At 38.3% G+C, this 22,186-nt stretch overlaps 1 protein-coding gene across 1 annotated transcript in view; it reads left to right on the top strand.

Moving 5' to 3' along the window:
* Nucleotides 1-22,186, top strand: part of KIF5C (kinesin family member 5C) — a 238,666-nt gene that overhangs the window by 118,115 nt on the left and 98,365 nt on the right. The window contains exons 3-10 of the mRNA XM_043991874.1: nucleotides 4,551-4,624; nucleotides 10,062-10,166; nucleotides 13,923-13,971; nucleotides 14,603-14,658; nucleotides 15,487-15,574; nucleotides 17,494-17,618; nucleotides 21,039-21,143; nucleotides 21,725-21,873. Coding sequence (XP_043847809.1) covers nucleotides 4,551-4,624; nucleotides 10,062-10,166; nucleotides 13,923-13,971; nucleotides 14,603-14,658; nucleotides 15,487-15,574; nucleotides 17,494-17,618; nucleotides 21,039-21,143; nucleotides 21,725-21,873 — 751 coding nt within the window. The remainder of the gene's footprint in view (nucleotides 1-4,550; nucleotides 4,625-10,061; nucleotides 10,167-13,922; nucleotides 13,972-14,602; nucleotides 14,659-15,486; nucleotides 15,575-17,493; nucleotides 17,619-21,038; nucleotides 21,144-21,724; nucleotides 21,874-22,186) is intronic.

Below are 22,186 nucleotides of genomic sequence, written 5' to 3'. Positions count from 1 at the left end.
GAGGAAATAATGACAACAAATGCAGAATATACCTTCTAGGAGGAGAAGGGACAAGGGACAATGGTCAAGGGTTTTTGTTTTTGTTTTGTTTTGTTTTGGGGATTGGGAAACTCAAAAATGTTTTAATCCATAAGGAAAGAGCCAGTAAAGAGGAATTTATTAAGAATTTGAGAGAGGGGGAAAGAAAGGGGAGGGATTGATGTGGATGGGGTGAAGAGGTAATGTAAGGTGATGAGCTCCAGGACAGAAATGTAAGTAACAGCTTTGGCAAGGAAGGTTACTTCAACCTCTGAGACTGGAATAAAAGGAGGAAATGAATGAAAATAAAGAGAATATTTTAAGTTGGAAGTAAGGTTCCTTGTTGTGAGAGATAAGGGATGTATCTAACATTGAGACTTTGAGGGGAGAGAAGTCATTGGAGAATATGATAGGGAGTCAATAAGAGATAAATAAAAAGGCATCTCCAAACAAGGATAAAGGCATAGTTGGTGTTTGATAGTACAAACCCAGGGAACCCAGTGAACCAAATTTTGTAACTTCCTCTGGCATAGAGGTTCTTTTCTGTGTCATGGGCTGCTTTGGCCATCTGAGAAAGCTTATGGATCCCTTCTCTGAATACTGGTGTTAAATATATAAAGTAAAATATGTAGAATTACAAAACTTACCATCAGGGTTGAGGTGAAGAATTGACCAAGGGGATCATATATTTAGAACTACAAGTGAAGCTTAGGGATCATTTCATTTCACTCCATGTAGTTGAGGAAACTTGGGATCCAAGACGTTATATTATTTGCCCAAGGTTACAAGGAGGAAGTGGTTATCATTTGAACCCAGGTCCCTTAATTCCAAAGCTAGGCTCTTTTACTGTAGAATGGTACCTTGGGAAGAAGTAGAAGGACAGGTTATGATCACAAAGGAAAACTTCAGATTTCAGGGTCATGGGGACAGGGCAATTTCTGGTGATGGTGATGGCTAAGGTTTGAATGCTTCAGTATGTTCCAGTCGGAGGTAAAGTGGGGATAGAGATCATGAGAATTGAGGAGAACTGGGAGGCCAGGTTGTTCAAGGTGTTATTGTGAATATTGAAATCCTCATCACCACATCTGAGGAATGGGGTCGGTAGGAAGCCTGTAATCCAGGTGCTCAAGTCATTGAGGAAGAAAAGTGGCTGGGTAACCTAGAAGTCTATGAGCATAAATGCTTGTTGATTGAATGAATACATGATAGTTCCATAATCTTCCCAGGTAAACTTCACAGGAGCAGAGTTGTGGTGGTAGAGCAAGAGATCTGGAAATGGCAGTGGGAGGGAAGGAACAAGTTGACTCCACCTCCCATCCTCCCCTAGTTAATTTAGCAAATGGACTCTATCGAAGATGTGTTTTATGTTTTCTTTCTGTTCTCTGTTTAGGAGTGGTTCAAGATGAAGAGATTCTATTTAATTTTGTAGATTATACAGCTTTAATTCAGAACTCAGTTCAGCAGCCAAATTGACAGTGTTAACACTCAATTTTTTTTGTTCTTACTGTATCAGTGTAGCTTATGTCCATCTCTAAAACCAGTATTTGTTTCCTAAAAATCATGAAATTGGACTTAAACTATGGTATGGAAAGAGCCCTAGGTTTAGAGTTTGGAGGACCTTAATTTGACCCATCTTGTACATACTCTGACCTTACTTCCCCCGACCCATGCTGGCATCGACTGATTGGATGGATGTCCAAAGCTCTGCTACGGGGGTAGCTAGGTGGCGCGATGGATAGTGCACCGGCCCTGGATTCAGGAGGACCTGAGTTCAAATCTGGCCTCAGACCCTTGACACCAGCTGTGTGATCCTGGGCAAGTCACTTAATCCCCATTGCCCCGCAAACAAAAACAAAAACAAACAAAAACAAAAACAAAGCTCTGCTACTACTTTCCTTCCCTCAGGATTCTAAGAGATCCTGAAAGAGTTGAGGTGGTGGTTGTTTTCTAGTATTATATCTCTTAAATCTCTGCCAATGTGCTTCCCCCCGTAGTTAGCAGTTATTAGACAGATTTAGTTTTTCAGAAAAGTACATTTACTAAGATGTTATAGTAAAACTAGTTGCTACAAAGTGTCCCCTCAGAAAGCATTGACATACTCTCCCACAAACACATGCACAGTCCATGGAAATATGGGCATAAGAGAGTACATGTGGCCAAGTGATAACTCATAGTTCTTGACTGTCAGGAGTTCTTTTCTTCTCTTCATGAAGTATTCATGAAGCTCTCCCTGGACATAATATAGTTTCCCCCCTGGTCTCTTTGTAGAGTGTTCAAGTTGCCATTCCTCAGTATCTTTAATTTGTTTTTGGCTCACAAAATAGACACTGAGTCAGCTCTTCCAGAGATTCTGGTGGTCTTGAGGCATTTATAGGAAGCCCCCAAATCCTCCAAACCCTCAGAAATTTAAAAGGTTGTTCTCTAGTGGGGGGCATGGAAAAAAGGTGAAGATTCTCTCCATGTCACCATTAAGCAATTTCTTCTCAGTGGCTTGGCTTGAAGGCTTCCACCACAAAATTTCCCAGTGCTTGAATCATCTTGATGATTTTACACACAACCCACAGGCCACAGTCAAACCTAACAGACTTCCTTTGCTCTTTTGAAATGTCTTTGATTCAATGGAGATGACCTAGCCTTGTTCACATCTTTGATCAATGGATATATGTTCTCACCTGAGTAAGAGATCACAGGTAACTGGAATAAGGAGATTCATTGATGATCCCCCTCCCATCCTTACAAACAAGGCCCTTTGAATTCTAAATCTATATTTCACTTGCAATTTTTGGAGCTTTTTTATAAGTACAATTATATTTGTTATGATTTCAAAGTAGCCAAATAAACTAACATAAATCCACCAGTTTAGTCATGATTATGTAGTAGGTACACCAGTGTTTGTTGATTGGTTCATTGAATTAAGGAAGTTAAAATTGGAAGGACAATTGAGGAAAGGGCCCATGGTCCTAATGCTGTGCTTTTATAGCCTTCTGATGCTCATAATCACCAGATGAACTCTCACAAGGATAGATAAGTGTGAAAATGTTACAGCCTGGTGCAAGCTCTTGTGGACAGTTAGTTCGGTTTTAACATCTTCCTTGTCCCCAAACCACATGGATGTTAGATATATGCATTGCCTGTAACTAGCAAGCATTTCTTCTCTCTCCTTTCCTTCCCTCTCCATTCTCCTGTCTCATTTCTCTTCTATATACAATTTCCTCCATTACCCTCCTCCCTCCTCTCTCCCTGCCTTTCCAATTAAAAACTGTTGTTTTCCTTCCTGTCTCAGCTCAAACCCCATCAACCTGAGATCAATAAGATGACTCTTTCAAATAAGGAAATCTGAATCAGCATCATGAAATAATACCAAGCTCTCAGAGGCTTAAAAGCTATTTGGTCAACTAAATGGATTGAGCTGATTGCTTGCCTGATTGATTTCTTTCACCACAGAGTGCACACCTCTCTGTCCCTACTCCTACCCTTGGCAAATTAAGACTTCCTCCCCACAGGCAAGGTTAGCTGGCATTAGAGAGACTAATTATGTTTCCTTTTACTTTCGGAGATATTTGTATGCATTCAACAGTAACTGGGGAAAATGACTACTGATATATTTTAATCACCTCTGCTGCTTTGAAACATTTCCTGCAGATAAGCTCTGTTCTTTCAGGAAAAACATCCTCATTCCATGTGCCTTTCCTTTTCCCCATGTGAAATGGAAGAAGGCCTGCAATGTGTGTGGGTTTGCACAGTGAGTGCACTCATTGTATAATGAAAAAGAATTCCTGATGCTAATGTGGCCGCCCAGTTTGCTAGTACTGTCACAGAGGAAACAGGAGGTTTTCAAATGTAAGTCGGCGCTCCTTTTGCTTTCTCAGCCAGTGGCTGCCATGTTTCTCATTTTACAGACTGAAACCTCTTGTTACCTCTCCCCAGAAAGAATTCCATTCTTTGGAAACTCTTGTATAGACTTTCACAGGAGACTTCCCTAAGGATGTAACTGGGAGCCAACATCGAAATCCCAAGAAAGAAATCCTATTCTGCCTGGCTCTCCGGAAATTCAAGGCACCTGTGACTTTATTTTGGCTGATATAATAAGAATACACACACATATTATACACACATACACACATGCATATACACATGACCTTATTATATTAGTATACATAGCCTTACCATATATAATAAATAAAACTTATACAGAGAAAAACACACACTTGTAGAAAGGGACTCAAAATGTCTTTTAGTGTATATCTCTGCTTCTAAGGCTCTTGATCTTAGAGCTCTATGGAGAAAATACTTCCAGGTCCATTTTCATGAACTCATTCCTAGGTCCCTCTTGCTCTAACCTGAAACTATTTGCCCTTTCATTTGGTCTTCAGTAGAGAAGAAGGCAGGTCCCAATACTTCTGACTTGGTTCTTAAATAATCTGTTTTCTTGAAAAGTCTGAGGTTAACATATGTTACAATGACATAAAATTTAACAAGCTACACCAACTAAAGGAATAACTCTATTGGACATTTATTTTCTTTTCTTGCAGATGTACTGGAAGGTTATAATGGGACTATTTTTGCATATGGACAGACCTCTTCAGGAAAAACCCATACCATGGAGGTAAGATCATAGTGTTGATGTTGGATGTGGGTGTGGGAGGGAAGGGCATTTCACTTATTTAGATAAAGAAATGAAATGGAAACTTTCATTGAATCCTGAAGGTACAAATTTCTTCTCTGGGTTTTAAATAAACACAGGCTTTTGACTTTCTGGACCAAAGGCAGAATCTGATTTCAGGATATAACTGCAGTCAGTTACCCCATATATCTAGATATCTAGATATCTAGGATATAGACAGATAGATAGCTGTTGTATAAAGGAATGAATACTAGATTTCAATGTCAGAAAATGTGGATTTAAGTAAATTCCACCATTTAGCACCTAACCTTGGGCAAGTCATTTAATTTCTCTGAGCCTGTTCTTTCACCAGCATAATGAGATTAGCTTTAATGCCACACCATAGCAGCAGAGAGACAACACAGCTTAGTGTGGCATTTTTAAGTGTCATTTTCAGTTCTGTGACTAACTCGTGTGATTCTCTTTTTGTGGTAAGTGTTTAGATGGTATTTTTCCATTTGAATCCTAAATTTCAGACACTTTTTACTAGCTGCTTGGGGTGAGAGTTGGGAGGGATGTCATTGAATAGTTTTCAGTCCTATGTTTTAAACTCTAGTACTAACAAAGTTTGAGGGAATTCAGCTCACAAGGAGTGGTATCAGATTCCTCTTTCATGCCTAGGTTTTCTCATTTGTAGTCATCTCCTGAGAATATTGCTGAGCTGGCCCAGGCTGCTCCAGAAGTATTTTAGTTTGTGAACTAGAGATTTCCTGGTGCTTAAATCTTTAGTAGCCCATCAATGGTTCACTTAGAATGTGGAATGTAAGAAGATACCTTACTCCTATGAATTATGAAGAGCAAAGGAAATAATGTATGGAAAGCATTTTGCAGACCTTTGAGTATAAATGTTAGCTATCATCTTCATGATCTTTATGACTATTTTTATTTGATATAGTACTCTTTGCTTTTCTATTTTTAATTATGAAATAATCTAATAGAATATTTAAAATGTAACTCAGTGATTCAGAGATCCCTACCCAAGTTAGAAGCTTGTTTTAGAAAAATAGTCATAGTGTTTATATAGTATGAGGGGCAGCTTAAATGGCCTGAAATCAGGAAGACTCATTTTCCTGAGTCAAATCTAACCTCAAACACTTACTTGCTATGTGACCCTGGGCAAGTTGCTTAACCCTATTTACCTCAGTTTCCTCATCTGTAAAATGCACTGGAGAAGAAAATGGTAAACCACTCCCATATCTTTGCCAAGATGCCCCAAATGGGTCACAAAGAGTTGTACACAATTGAAATGACTAAACATCAATAACAACAATATACTGGGTCCTTCCACTACAGTCCTATCATAATACTTCCTTGTAGCATGGAGGTGACTGGATTCTTGAAAGGTATGCTGGTAGAAAACAAACTCTGGTAGGTCTACCAATCTGGGAAGACTCCATCATGGGGTTATTAGAGTTGAAAAGAACTCTGGAAAATATCTAGTCTAAGAGATAGAAGATTATTTGTTTACTGTCCAGAGGACCAACTCAGTTGAGTTTGTAACGTCATATCACTGAAAGGTTAACCACCAGATGATGATTTTTTTTGTCTATAGCAACTCATGAAACCATCTTCTAAGATAGGGAAGGTTTTTAATCTGTATTAGAGGAGGGGATATCCCTATCTCAGTGAGATCATGGTGCTTTACATACATTTTGTCATTTCATCTTTACAGCAACTCTATTAAGTAGGTAGCATTAAGTATCTACTTAATAACCTACTTAGCATTAAGTATTACTACAGTGGATAGATTAGTGCATCAATTGTGCTATCTATACTTGCACATAGTACAATTCTTACAGATGAGGAAGTTGAGGCTCAGAGAAGTTGTTGCTTGAATAAGGTTAGATGCTGAATTGTGGAGTTTACTTAAACTTACATCTTTTGATGTCTAAATCTAGTATTCTTCTCTTTACTCATTAGTAAAAAAAAAAAAGGTGGAATAACTGATTGTGGGAATACCCTAAATTCAGATTCTGCCTTTGGTCCAGAGGGTCAATGGAATTAAAAGACCTTAAGTTCCTTGAGGGTAGAATCCCTTTCTAATCCATAGAACATAAATGAAAGAGTGCTTGGGGCAGCTAGGTGGCACAGTGGATAGAGCACCAGCTCTGGATTCAGGAGGACCTGAGTTCAAATCTGGCCTCAGAAACTTGACACTTACTAGCTGTGTGACCCTGGGCAAGTCACTTAACTCCAATTGCCTCACTCCCCCCCCCCCCCCCAAAAAAAAAAAAAGAAAAAAAAGAGTTCTTAGGGCAGTACCATTTCCCTGTCAAGAATGAAAAGGAGGTGTTGGATTCTATTCTACCTCTGAGTTTACAAATCTGGATTCCAGGTTGCTCATTCCACCACATGACTGCCCCTGTTGGCTTAAGGTTTGAATTAAAACAACATTTATTTCAAGTGTGGTTTGTGAAAAATAGACTGCTTATTCTATAGCTTGAAGGGGTTTCATGTAAGCATGTACTATACTGTTCCTTTTCAACTCCCTTCCTGGGTATGGTCTAATACCTACCCCATTTCTGTGGGGTTAATCACTGGTGGTGTTCTCTAATTAAGTATTCTCTGCCTCCTGGGAAGCTACAGGCTCAGCCCACACAGATGGTGGAATAGTGGAGTAATCCACTAACTTGGAATGTAATTAAATCAAAATATCTGCAGGGTTTATACCATTTTATGAGAAGGATTTTTTTTTAAATCACTTATATTCAGCAATAGAAATACTTATTTTAAAAAAAAGACTTTAGGAAGGGATGTTAATTCCCTAAAAACGGTGACAACTGTCACATGCAAATCAAGGCAATATTCAGTTTTAATTCCTACCCTCTTTTGGTTTAACATCCTGTAATAATTCTATTATTTCCACTGAAGGGGGAAATGTATAAGCCGACATAAAATTAGAAAGATTAGCTCCTTAAGGTAGAGCATTTAAAGAAGATTTTCAGTAAAGCATTAAGCCCATGATAATATTAGTGTTATGCTTAATGGGACACAGTAGTACATGGAGATTCAGGTCTTTGTAGCTCCTGCTAATGGTGAGGCAGTCCAGGGGTGCTTTTGCTCAAGGGAAAAAATAAGTGGTATCATTCTTTTTTCAGGGTATAGCTTTGGATAAGATTTCCCCCCAGCTAGATCTTACTTTTTCAAGGAGTCTTCTGCATTTACTGCTCTAGACTGATAGAGACATTGCTAAGGTGTCCTTTCCCTTCAGAATTAATCTTCCCCAGAGAATTACAATAAGAAAATCTCCAAATATATCTCATTTTGCTAGTCCTTTTTTTGCTTGTCACAGTGAACTCTCAACTGTCAAACCTCAAGTGTGAACCTCAACTTGTCAAATACTTTTAATGAGGTACATTGTTTCTTGGATGAGTTGACTGGCTGCTTTATTTTTTCTTCGATGGTTTGGGACATTCCTGCTTGGGAGATTTTGGGATGGGACTCAAGTTGAAACAAGGGAAGTTTTATTCTCCAGTAATGGATATAGGTATTAAATTTGCTTTTATTTATAGATTACTAGACACTCATGCCACTTTAGGAAAATGTGGGAAAAGCTTAAGGAAAACACACATTGTCAGCTCTCTTCATCTTTTGGGAGAAATCAGACACTACGGTGTCATGTACTATTTTTTTGTTGGTTTAAATCAATTGGTTAATTTGTTTGTGTTCCTGGATGAGTCTTTTTTATAATTGTCCCCTGAAAGTACTTTCATGTTTCCTGAGCTTTAAATTATTATCAAAATCAACTCAAGTCAGCAAGTGTTTGCTGAGGAAATGGGTTAATAACATTGAATCATTTGATTAAACATCAAGCATATATTAAGTGCCTACTATGTGCCAGACACTGTGCTGTGCACTGAGGATACAAATATAATGAAATAGTCTCTATTGGAAAGGAACTTGCATTCTAAAGAGAGGCAGAAAGAACATATATGAGTATATGCAGAATAAGTATAGAGGGAATACAATTCATAGTAGTTAAAGACAAAGAACTTGAGAGAGAGGGCATTGGCCATTGAATTAATGCTGATCTTGGTTTGTTGGCTGTTCTCTGGGTCTTGAACATTACAAAAAGAACTGTGGCACTGCCTACAGTGAATTACTGTGAGGAAAAGGGATGCCAATCAAAGAAGCAAAATAGACCCTGTATCAAGCATCTATTAAGCTTGCACTATGTGCCAGGTACTCTGCTAAGTGTCTCAGATAAAGAAAGGCAAACAAACAAAAAATATTTCCTGCTGTCAAGGAGCTCACAGTCTATGGGGGAGAAGGGGACAACATGCAAACAACTATGCACAAACAAGATACACATGATAAATTGGACATCATCCCAGAAGGATTGTTCTAAGATTAAAGAGGACTAGGAAAAACCGTATTGCTGAAGGGAAGTCTTTAGCTGAGACTTGAAGGAATCCAGGAAGGTGAGATAAGATGGGAGAGTTTCAGGCATTGGGGTCACCTGGTGAAAGTAATCCTCTATTTACTAGAGCACTTGGGAGGAAAGGATTTCAAAGATTAAGTACCCACATAAGGTATGATGGTCTTTCCTAGTCTTGTTAGTGTAGCAGGGTCCATCCAATGGTGCAGTCTGTAGAGATGCACTTGGGTTCTGGCCCTTTTCTGAAAGGCGACCTGCTCTACCCTTTTGCTAAAGGACACATGACCAGTGAATCCTTATTGGATCCTTGGTCCCCATGAGGAACAAGACCAGCCAAAGAACATATAGAGTCATGCCTTCTTTCCATACAGAGCTGTTCACTCTGTGGGAGGGTAGACATAGCCCATGTCAAGTGGCTTTTTAAAGGATTTGAAAATCTTTGAAACTACAATGTTTATTTCAGATAATGCAGGATGTTGGTGTATATAAACATGTCAGTGATTATTGGTTCTGAAGCAATTAAAATGATTTATATGTCCCTGGAATAAATATGTTATTCCAGGGACACACAAATCATGTCAGTTTCTGAAACCCTTAAATGATTCTTTCCTGCTGTCTTTCCCAGACTCATATTTGTATATAGGAGTGCCTTTAAAGTAATGAATCTGATTTTTTTAATAAAAAAAGAACTTAAGCTTCGCAATAAATCTTTGTGTTTCAGAAATTGACAAAACATTCCCATTTTTGGTGGAAAATACTTATAATCCACTGAGTTATTTAGTGTCACCTTTTGTACATATTCATTATTAAACAGATACACCAGACTATATAGCCAGTTCTTTCAAGTGCTACAGTGCAGGGAAGGTATCTTTGAAGAAACCCATGCACACACACACACACACACACACACACACACACACACACACACACACACACACATCCCTATACATCACTCCAGGGTGTTCTAAATTTGCCTATTCAATTTTGCTTTCATATCTTTAGGGGAAGCTACATGACCATCAACTCATGGGAATCATCCCAAGAATTGCACATGACATCTTTGATCACATTTATTCTATGGATGAAAACCTGGAGTTTCACATCAAGGTAAGTGGAGATGGAAAGGCTCTTAGCTGGGTTCTGAGAAGGAAAGCTGTGCCAAGGCTTTGAATTCTGAAACTGATAAAGTGATTAAAGATTATGAATATGCCTTTTATATTTTCAGTGCAAGAAATATAACTATACATCATGTCAAGTAACTGGACCAAAGATATTAAAAATTATTATTGGAGCAAACCCTTTAGTTGTATCTCCATGTAAAAAGTAGAGAAAGAAATAGTCATTTGCATATTTAAGATCACAGCATGTAACTTGGCTGGAACTACCAATGGAAAGTAAAATCATTTCTTGTGGCATTTTCTGTATGTTTGTATTAGAGTCATCTGGATAGCCTCCTTAATTTGGTTTTTCAGCCTGTATAAATGTGTGCCTGGAATTTGTATTTGACTTAGGCCGTCACCTTTTTATCTTAACTTTGTAAATGTGAAATCAAATTGAAGGAGAACTTCCAGATATCTTTCCTATGTTCCTCTAAAACACAGTGGTAGCTGATTGCTTAATTGTGGCTTATACCTGGAAGAAGAGTATCTTTTCTCTATACCTCTCTTTGACCAGAATCCTGATAAGTATTTGATTCATGGCTTTCTGGGGTTTTTGATGGCACAAGAAAGTGAAAGTCTGTAACTTTGTTTGAAGGGATTGAGATTTAGGTGCATAGTGTATCTCCAAGGTGGTTTCACTTAACATTTTCAAAACACTGACACAGTGCTTCCTTATTAATCCTGGAGTGAGATGTTGAACCAATTATTGCCCTCAAGAATCTTATTAAGATAAAAACAGTTACGACAGGAGGGGAATAATTTGTTTTAAGCACCAAGGACTAAATTTTCAGGATTTTTTTTTGCCTTGACAAATGTTGTATTAATTAGTTTTGAAACCGACTAGAATTACAAATGGCTAAAAGTTGATAAATTAACTATTGCAGCTTTATTCAGAGCATTCAGATATTAAAGGCTGACTACAAGTTAGCAATTTCTTAGAGCAGAAATGGAAGTTTGATTAATGTGTTGTTGACTGTTCCCCCTAAAATGAGAATTGAGCTTTCTTCTTTTTTTTTGTTTTTAGTGAGGCAATTGGGGTTAAGTGACTTGCCCAGGGTCACACAGCTAGTTAAGTATTAAGTGTCTGAGGTCGGATTTGAACTCAAGTACTCCTGACTCCAGGACCGGTGCTCTATCCACTGTGCCATCTAGCTGCCCCGAATTGAGCTTTCTTGATGTTGGTTTTGTATGTTACAGCTAATTGCCAAAAATAGCTAGTATCCACAGTAAAAACACTTAAATTAATGAATAACAATCCTCTTTATATGTGTTGTAAAGGATAATCATTTGCTAACTTTAGTGAGAGTCTCATACCCTGCCTTATATCTGTGAAAATATTGGCTGAAATTGGGTTCCTGAGATAGAATGGAAGATGTGAAATTCAAACATACCAATGGAAATCCCAACCCATTAAAATTTGTGGACAGACTAAGTGACTTTAATGAAACTTGGGGAAGTTAATTAAAAACTAACAAATAATTAGACTTGAACTTAGAAATCTAAACAGAATCCCAGTTAATGAAGATGTTAGTTCTCTCTAGTTTGATCTTAATCTAGAACAAGTTTTTTGTGTTAACCATGAAAATAAACCCGTATACCCAGAATATCAAAGACACCAGAAAAAGCCTCATGGAGTTGGCAAAAAGTCTGATTCAAAAAAATCTTTCCTCACTATTCCATTGTTTGACTTTCATGGGAATCCTTGACTGAATGTGAGTGAAAGAGAGGGAGGAAGAAAGAAAAGGGAGATAAGTGTGCTGTGGAAGAGAGAAACTATTGTGGGCAGAAAAAGAATAGAATTATAAAGCCAGAGAGGTCCAGTAAGATCATGTAGTCCAATTCCCTTATTTGACAGATACAGAGTTTAAGGCCCAGTAATTACCCCAAGGCATTATTGCAGAGCCAGGATGTCAACCCATGCCTCCTGACATATAGTCACATGTTCTTTCCAGTGAAACATATTTGCCTTCTAATTCCACCTGCATCTTCCAAGTTTAGTTATCACAATTTATGCCAAGCCTTTCCCAGTTTGTTCCCTATACCTTCCCCAAACTAACACTGATAGCTTCACATGGATGTTCAGAGACTATCCTTTTAGAACCATTACTATTCCCTTCACATGGTGATATGGGGTGAAGAGCACTTATAAATCAAGCAAGCAAGCATTTATTAAACAGTTTTTATGTACTGGATGTTGTCTTTAGCCCTGACATTTTAGAAAAACAAAACAAACAGTTCTTCCCTCCAGAAAGTCATGTGGGATAAAACTTGAATATTAATAAGTAATGGAAAACATAGATACAGAATAAATCGAAAGTAACTTTGGAGAGGAAAGTCAAAGAAGACTTGGAAGGTAGGAGGAGACCAAATTATGAAGAACTTTAAATGTTAACAAATTAGTTGATATTTGATCCTAAAGGTAATAGGGAATCCCTGGAATTTATTAAGTAGGGGGATAGCATAGTCAAATATCTACTTTAGGAAAGCATACACTACTTTGATAGTGGTTTGGAGACTAGAGTAGGTAGGGAGGTTCTTGAGGCAGGGAGACCTTGTGGAAGACTACTACAGTAGTCCAGCTGAGTGATACTGATGACACAAGATACAATGATTGCTGTGTGAATGAAGTGAAGGGAATGAAGAGAAGCTTTGGAGTAAAAATAAGATATGGAAATTTATTGGATGTATGTGTTTGAATGAGCATGAGAAGTTGAGGATTATATAGAGCTTTTGAATTTGAGTGACTAGAAGAGTATTGGTACCTGTCATAATAATAGGAAAGTTCAGAAGAGGAGTGGGTTTAGAGGAAAAGATAAAGGCTTCCATTTTAGACTTGGTGAGTTTGGGCTGCCTGTGGGACATTCCTAATAGACAGTTGGTAATTCAGGATTGGAGCTAAATAGAGAGACTAGGGCTGAATACATAGATCTGAGAATGATTAGTATAGACATGACAATTGAACCAGTGGGAGCTGATGAAATAATACTCCAAGTGACAGAATATAGAGAGAAAAGGGCCCAGGGAACAGCTTAAAGGGATACCTATAGTTAGTGGTTGTGATGCAGATTAAGGTCAAGTAAATAAGATTGAAGAGGAATGGTCAGACTAGTCAGAAGAGAACCAATAGAGAGCAGTGTCATGAAAATCCAAAAAGGAAAGAGTACCCAAGTTTGACAAGGTAACCTACATGGAACATGGGGCCAATCTACTTCATTTCCCAAATTGAATTTTAGCAGGTTCTACTGATTTCTGAAAATGATTTGCAAAAATGTTTTATATTATGTGTATGTCTACACCCAGAAATACGTTCTCAAATATTCAAAGCATGGTTCCATCAGCAAGTACTTTGCTCAAATGGAATACAAATATGAAATACAAATCTTTAGGAGAATTATAATGCTGAAGGCAATAATAAGAGGGTCAATGTATAATCAGGTAAGGGATCAATGGAGAAAGTGGATAGGCTTAGGAAAAAAAGGACCAGATTAATCTGGTTAAGAGTGTTCTCTGGTATCCTCATGTAGACAATGGGGGTAAGAATTCCTCCCTAACAGACAGTCGTTTCCAGATTCAAGTGAGATCAAAATGATGGTGGCCTACATTTACACTGTGCTCGTTAAAGTGTTTTTTTAAAAGTCAGCTAATTGCATTTTTGAGATGTGAGGTTTTATTTCCATATCAAACTTTATTTGTTTTGAAATAGGTTTCCTATTTTGAGATCTACTTGGACAAAATACGAGACTTACTTGATGGTGAGTAATCTGAATGCATATTCTTTACTTGTACTGTAACTAAAAAAAGAGGGAAGGTGAAATAATTTGGAGATGTTGAGTGGAATATTTCAAATCTGAAGCCAAATACTAATTTAGGAATTTAGGTACTGTGGGTTTTTTTGGTTATTTTGTTTCTTTCTGCCTCAAATTACTTGGAATGATGTCTTAAAGAATCTTTGAGGGCAGCTAGATGGCGCAGTGGATAGAGCACCGGCCCTGGATTCAGGAGTACCTGAGTTCAAATCCGGCCTCTAACACTTACTAGCTGTGTGACCCTGGGCAAGTCACTTAACCCCAATTGCCTCACAAAAAAAAAAAAAGAAAAGGAAAGGAAAAAAAAGAATCTTTGAGACATCAAATCCTGAGGTCTTTGGTTTTATTAAAGAATAAACCTCACACGTTCCTCAAGGCAAGCTGCTATGACTTATTATTCTTCATGAAACTTTTAGCAATTTTACCCCATCTAGGTATGATGTTAAAAAGAGACTGGATTTGTTTAGTGTTCTGCTGTACTTGCTTCCAATTCTCCACCTCTTCCCAGCCCTAAATGATGGTTCTTTAATTCTTCTTTTCTTCTTTGCATTGCATGCTGTCATTCTCCTCCTGGTAGTATCCAAGACAAACCTGGCTGTACATGAAGATAAAAACAGAGTCCCATATGTAAAGGTATGAGGAAGACATCATAGATCTGGATCTGGAAGGGACTTCAGATCCTATCTGGTGCAAAGCCCTCATTTTGCAGATAAGGAAACTGAGATCCAGAAAGGCTCAGTGACTTTCTCAAAGTCACAATTTAATTGGTGATACAGTTTATTTTTCTAGTCACTGCTAAAACTGTTTATATAGTATTTAAAGGTCCCTAACCATCTTTAAAATGTGTATGGATTTAAAATTATGCTCCTTAATATTATTTTTAGAAAATATATTAATTTCCTAAATTTTCTCTCTCTTTTAGCATTGGGCTATGCATATAATTAAAAGCTGTAAATTTGATTGCATGTCTAATAATGACATTTAAGAGGATATTGAAAGGATTACCCTTTTTGTCCTTGGAATGCAATTCAGGAGTTGTTATTGCTGACCAGAAGAATTTCAGTATTGTAGTAATATCAACAATCAATGTATTCCATAACTTGAGTTTGTCTAGTTGAGTTGGTGGTTAAAAAGTTTTAGTGTGATGGATGAAAAAGAACAACCTATTGCTTTTATCCTTCCTACCTCTTTAATTTTCTTCTGTTTATTTCCTGTCCCTCTGCCTTTGAGTTGGTTGTACCCAAATATGTAGTAAAGTTAGATGCTTCTATGATGGTTTATTCTTTGCTGAAGGTTTGCTCAGTCTCCTCTTAATGTAAGAATTTGGCACTGGGCAAGGAGAGGAAGTTGTGTGAACAGTATTGCTGTCTTACTCACTTATCTATCCCTCAAGAAGATATGGGAAAGTATTTGGATATTTTCAATAAAAACCTTGTCAAACCTGGATCAATTCTCTTCCAGGGGTGCACAGAACGATTTGTCTCAAGCCCTGAAGAAGTTATGGATGTCATTGATGAAGGAAAAGCAAATCGCCATGTGGCTGTGACAAGTAAGTAGTGAGGATAATATTTTTTTTTTGTGAGGCAATCGGGGTTAAGTGACTTTCCCAGGGTCACATAGCTAGTAAGTGTAAAGTGTCTGAGGCCAGATTTGAACTCAGATCCTCCTGACTCCAGGGTCGGTTCTCTATCCACTGCACCACCTAGCTGCCCCCGGGGATTCTATTTTTAAATGTCCCTCAATTTCCTCATGTAGACAATGGGAATAAGAATTCCTCCCTAACAGAGTTGTTTCCAGATTCAAGTGAGATCAAAATGATGGTGGCCCAAAGTTACACTGTGCTTGACAGTTTACAAAGTGCTCTGCATGCATTATTTCATTGGTTTCCATGACAGCCCAAGAGATGGGTCAGTCAAGTGCCATTGCTTGTTAAATGGCTTGGGATTAGTCAGAGGGTTAGGACTCATACCCAGTCCTTCTGACTCCAACATTCTTTCAGTAGAGCCAAGCTGTCACCATAGCTAGAAAAGCACTTAAAAAAAACCATCCAGTGACTCATCTCTGATATAGCTCCAGTTTTCTCATCTAGCTTGTCTCAGGCAGCCCCATACAGCCTTGACTATGGAACTGAGGCTATAAGCATTGGATCACTTGTCCAGACTAGCACCAATAATGAAGTCAGGCACAACTGGGGAGAAGAAAGAAGACCACATTAATTGTTAATTACTGTTAACCATTTCAAAGAAATGTAATTCCCTTGGATGAAGATGACTTCTGTCTGACCTGCTGTCTAGTACTCATAACCCTAACATCATATCTCAGTTCTGGGCACCATCTTTTAAGAATGCCATGTATAGTGAGCAAGAGATTATCTGGTAGAAGGCAACCAGACTGCTGGAAATTCCATGTAAGGACTGAGAAAAGAAAATGAGAATTGTTCATCTTGAGACAGTGAAGCAACATAGATGTCTACGTGTATTTAAAAGGTTATCAAGTGAAAGAGAGATCAGACTTATTTTGCTTTGTTTTGGAAGGTAGAGCTAGGAATAGTCAGGTGGTCAACTAGCCCCAATGAAGCACCTGCTTTGTGCCAGGCACTGTGCTAAGTAAGCTCTGGGGATGTAAAGAAAAGTTAAAACCAGTCCCTACTCTCAAGGAGTTCACAGTGTAATGAAGGAAACAGTGTGCAAACAAGATAAAACAGGGTAAACTGGGAATAATTCACAGAGGGAAGGCATTGAGTTGAAGGAGAGCTGGGAAAGGCTTCTTGCAGAAGGTGAGACTTTAGCAGAGACTTGAAGGAAGCTAAGGAAGCTGGGAGGGAGTTCCAGGCCAGAGAAAATGCTCTGGAGTCGGGAGAGAGGAGTATCTAGTGCAAGGCACAGGAAGGAAGCCAGTGTCACTGGACTGAAACATACATGGAAAGAAAGATGGAAAAGATAGCAAGGGGTGAGGCTTTAAAAGGTCTAAGTGTATCAAAAGAGGAGATTTTATTTTTGATCCTCACTGTAGTGGGGAGCCATGGAGATTATCGAACTGGAGTTTATTGATGAGAGGCAGATGCAAACCTTGATATAACAAAACATAAAAATTAAAAATTAAAAAACAATATAACAAAACAACTTTTAAATTGTTATGATTTGTGGCTGAGAGAGGCAACATTGCCTAATGGATAGAGCTAGCCTCTGAGCCTGGAGTTCAAGTCCCATCTCTATCATATACTAACTGGGTGTTATTTAAACTCTCAGTGCCCTGGACAATTTTCTGAGACTAGAAGCTTGCAGAGGAAGTGTCCACCTGCTTTAGTAGAGAGTTTGCTTATCAGGAAATCTCTAAACCTATGAAATCATGGGTCCAGTGCCACTTTACTCACCCATGAAGATAACATCCATTGTGTATTAAACTAGAAAATGGACACATTATTATCTTTGTGCTTTTTGCAGTGCTATGAAATATTTTTCTTTTTAGACATGAATGAACACAGCTCTAGGAGTCACAGCATCTTCCTGATCAATATTAAACAAGAGAATGTAGAGACTGAAAAAAAACTCAGTGGAAAGCTTTATCTGGTTGACTTGGCTGGGAGTGAAAAGGTAATTGGTTATTTCTATTTTTCAATATTTTATTTGCTTCCAAGTACAAAATGGTTTAGACGAAGGGCCTTACAAATTCTTGAATTTAAAAAGTTTCCTCAATCATAGAAGTTAATCCAAAAAGCAACTCAATTTAATCTTTATTTTCCTGTGCCATCTTCTGGTGAAAAGCCTTCCTTTCAATTTTTACAGAAAAAAATATTTGGTGACTTGTTTAAGCTTAATTGGATATAATGAGAGCATTAGAAAATCCTCAGTCTGAAATAAACCTGGTGAAAGAAGCAACAGGAATAAGGGAAAAGTCTAATGAAAATATGGACTGAAGAGCAAATGAAGCATCCCTCAGGAAATTGACTAACTCTATGGGAGCATTTTGCTTTAAAAACAATACCAAAAATTTATTGCTATCTTTCCTTTTAACATGACATTTATTTCTTTATTTTTTTATTTTTTTTTAGTGAGGCAATTGGGGTTAAGTGACTTGCCCAGGGTCACACAGCTAGTAAGTGTCAAGTGTCTGAGGCCAGATTTGAACTTAGGTACTCCTGACTCCAGGGCCAGTGCTCTATCCACTGCGCCACCTAGCTGCCCCGACATTTATTTCTTAATACATCCACTAAATCTATCCAATGAGCCACCCCTCATAATGAAGAAGAAACAGAAAAAGAAAGCAGTTGGACAAATCCAACTAATCCATTGACCATGTGTGACACTATATGCTGTGTTCTCACAAAGGGGGAGAAGAGTTACATTTACATTTTGCTTTTAAAAATTTAATAGCTTGAGACCTTTCTTGTTTGTTTGCTGATCAGGTATTGCAAGGCAATGTTTGTACAGAAGCAAACATGAAAAGACTGGCCTTTTCCTTATTGGTAATGAAGAAAAAGGGTACTTGATGGGGACTTGTTGATTGAATTAGGTAGACTGTAGAAATAATGGATGCATGCTACTTTGTTCCACTATAATGATTAGCCGAGGAGAAGGGCATGGATGCTTAGCAAACTCTTCCTATGGTATAATCCCATTTACCCATGGGCCAGCATGCCTTGGAGATATCATATAGGGACCCTGTTGTCTTACTTCTTATTGTCCCTAATTGCACTTTTTTTTTTTAGTTAGGCAATTGGGGTTAAGTGACTTGCCCAGGGTCACACAGCTAGTAAGTGTCAAATGTCTGAGGCCAGATTTGAACTCAGGTACTCCTGACTCCAGGGCCAGTGCTCTATCCCCTGCGCCACCTAGCTGCCCCTAGCACAGCTATTTTCTGACAGTCTACTTGAGGAGCCATACAGATGGTTAACAACACCGATGAGAGATACTGCTCCTTTGCCTGGTAATGATCGCTAATAATAAACATTTATGATGCATTTGAAATAAGTACCTTGCCCCAGAGCCTCACATTTATTCACATCTCTTTTTTTCTCCTTTGCCTCTAAAAGTGGCTAGGCACATGTGAGAATCTAACAAGAGGTTGTATTTGAAAGAACTTTGGAAAGAACTGAGTAAATGGAACATGATATTATTAGTGGCAAGAACTTTTTTAAATTTTTAAATTTTTAATTGTTTTGTGGGGCAATGAGGGTTAAGTGACTTACTTGCCCAGGGTCACAGAGCTAGTAAGTGTCAAGTATCTGAGACCCGGATTTGAACTCGGGCTCTCCTGAATCATGCCGGTGCTTTATCCATTGTACCACCTAGCTGCCCACAAGAACTTTCTTTCTTAAGAGCATCAACTACTCTGTTCTTCATGCAAGACTACAATGAAACCATTCCAAGCAATCACCTTATTTTTTATTAAATGATTTTTTATTTTCCCCTAATTACATGTAGAAACTTTTAAATATTTTTTTTTCAGGGCAATGAGGGTTAAAGTGACTTGTCCAGGGTCACACAGCTAGTTAAGTGTCAAGTGTCTAAGGCTGGATTTGAACTCGGATCCTCCTGAATCCAAAGCCAGTGCTTTATCCACTGTGTCACCTAGCTGCCCATCTTAAATATTCTTTTTTTAAAAAAACGTTTTGATTTCCAAATTCCATCCTTTTCTCCCTCCCCTCCCCTCCCCTCTCCCTGAGACTGGTAAGCAATCTGATATAGGTTATACATGTGCAATCACATAAAATATTTCCATATTGGTTATTTTGTGGAAGAAAACTTCAAAAAAAGAGAAAGAGAGTAAAAAATATAATGCTCCAGTCTGTATTCAGACACCATCATTTTTTCTTTGGAGGTAGATAGCATTTTTCATCATAAATCATTTGGAATTGTCTTTGATCATTGTATTGTTGAGAATGGCTAAGCCATTTAGAATTGAATATTGTACAATATAGCTGTCACTTGATACAATGTTCTCCTGGTTCTGTTCACTTCACTCTGTATCAGTTCATTTAACTCTTTCCAGGTTTTAACAACCTCATTTTAAAAGACTTTCCCTGGGAGCCCACTATTTTTTAAAAATAATTTTTTCCTATGGTTTGTCTTTTTATCAACCACATTTCCCATTCTTCCCCTTATAATAAAAAAAAGTTTTAAAATTGCCATCATAGTTGGGGAGTTGATAATGGTTTGTCACTTAGTGGGATTCTCTGGAATAATAAGCCATCTTATGTGAACTCCAGGTTATCTTTTCTGCAAAACTCATTCAAATGCAACATACAAAGTATGTACTCCAGGAATAGAAATTGTCCAGTGATCATTGTGTAGCAGTGAATGTATTCAGCATAGAGGGAAAATTGGACCTTCCTCTCCAAGGACTTATATACCAACTGAGGAAAAGAAAACACACAATGTAATTTTGCTGAACTTGAAATTCCTTTCTCCCTCAAGGCTCTTTTTTTCTTTCCTTGGATATTGTTCTATTCATTCTTTGTTAGTTGCAGTGGGAAGAAATGGAGAAGGGGAGGAAAAACCTTGAACGCTCTAAGATTGTCTCTACAGCTGGAATTTTTGTCCTTATCAATTGTCTCATTTTCTTAACCTCCTTATTTACAGCATAGAGTGTGTGTGTGTGGGGGAAGTCCTTGAATCTGGATGCTTTGGACCAGGAAGTTTGCTGCCTTCCTAGCTGTTGGAGAGTCTGAAGTGCACTAAATCTATGATGCCAAGTCTCTCAAGAGCCCAGCCTCTCCCAGGATGGAGAGAGTACCAGGGGATATATCTGTATGCCACAACTTGAAGCATTTCAGCAGTTTCCCTTAAAATTAATTGAGGGGAAAATGACAACAAGCTGGAACAAATCCCTCATCACCCTGAAGAAGTCCAGTCTTTTGAAATGGCCTTTTATTTTTGTATGGAAAGAAATGAATTCCTTTTATTTTGACTGCAGGAGGATGCCTCTTGGCCTTTATGCTAATTTGCTTTCTTTCCCTACTCTCAAGTCTTTGTTGTCAGATGAGGCTCATTGGTTTTTCTCCTTTCTGGTAGGTCAGCAAAACTGGAGCAGAGGGAGCAGTTCTTGATGAAGCTAAAAATATCAATAAGTCTTTGTCTGCTCTGGGCAACGTGATCTCTGCCTTGGCAGAGGGAACAGTAAGTAATCCTTCCACATGCTATTAAACGGTAATGTAAGAAAGGCCTCTTGGTAGTTGGCCACACACCTAGGAGATGAATTTGTTTTCCTGTGCTAGGAAGAAACAAAGAGGATATTGGCTGTGAACTCTGCCATCATTTCGCCATATTTTAGTATCTGTGAATGGTGAATATTAATTGCTTTTGACCACAATGGTAGAATGATCTGGTAAAACTTGGCAGGGACCAAAGACAGGGTCATAGATTATAGATTTACAATAAGGAGGGATCTTAGAGGCTGTTAAGTCCAACATTACCCCCCCCCCCCAACCCCCAAAGCAGGTGAGGCATTGACTGGTTAAGCTGATTTACCTAGGGTCATACAACCAGCAAGTGATTGAACCAGGTCCTCTTGATTCCAAGTCTACTGTCCTATCTACTACACTATGCTAATTGTTTCAAATGAGTTTCAAACCCATCATGTCTTATCACAGCCCCTTTTACCTTTGTAGTTTTCTTAGAAGTTTTGGGGATAATAACTCTCCTCCAGGAAAAAAACCATACAAACTAACAATCCTTTCTCTACTTGCTCCCTTTCCTAGAAAACTCATGTACCATACCGAGATAGTAAGATGACTCGAATCCTTCAGGACTCTCTCGGAGGGAATTGCAGAACCACCATTGTTATTTGCTGTTCTCCTTCTGTTTTCAATGAAGCTGAAACCAAGTCCACACTGATGTTTGGACAAAGGTGGGTCTCACTATTTGGTCTGGCATGGAAAAACACTGGACATGAACTTGTTTGGCAGTCTCCTCCTGACCCTTGGTTCTGAGTCTGCTTTCGGTTTTAGAAACTGCGTTAAGGAGAGGAATGAATCAGAAATGAAAAAGGAATTGAGGTTTTAAAAAGTGTTGGCAAGCTTCCTGCTATGGAGTCACGTAAAGCTATTTTTCATTTTAGTTTCACTGATCCACTTCTTTAAAAAAATTATTGCTATGTTTTACTTTTTTTACATCACCTTTATTTCTGAATGCATCCCTCCCATACTCAATGATCCCTCCAC

This window comes from Dromiciops gliroides, chromosome 3, assembly GCF_019393635.1.
Source record: "Dromiciops gliroides isolate mDroGli1 chromosome 3, mDroGli1.pri, whole genome shotgun sequence".
NCBI lineage: Eukaryota > Metazoa > Chordata > Mammalia > Microbiotheria > Microbiotheriidae > Dromiciops > Dromiciops gliroides.
Note: the sequence above shows the minus strand (reverse complement) of the source record. Positions and strands in the feature narration are given on the sequence as shown.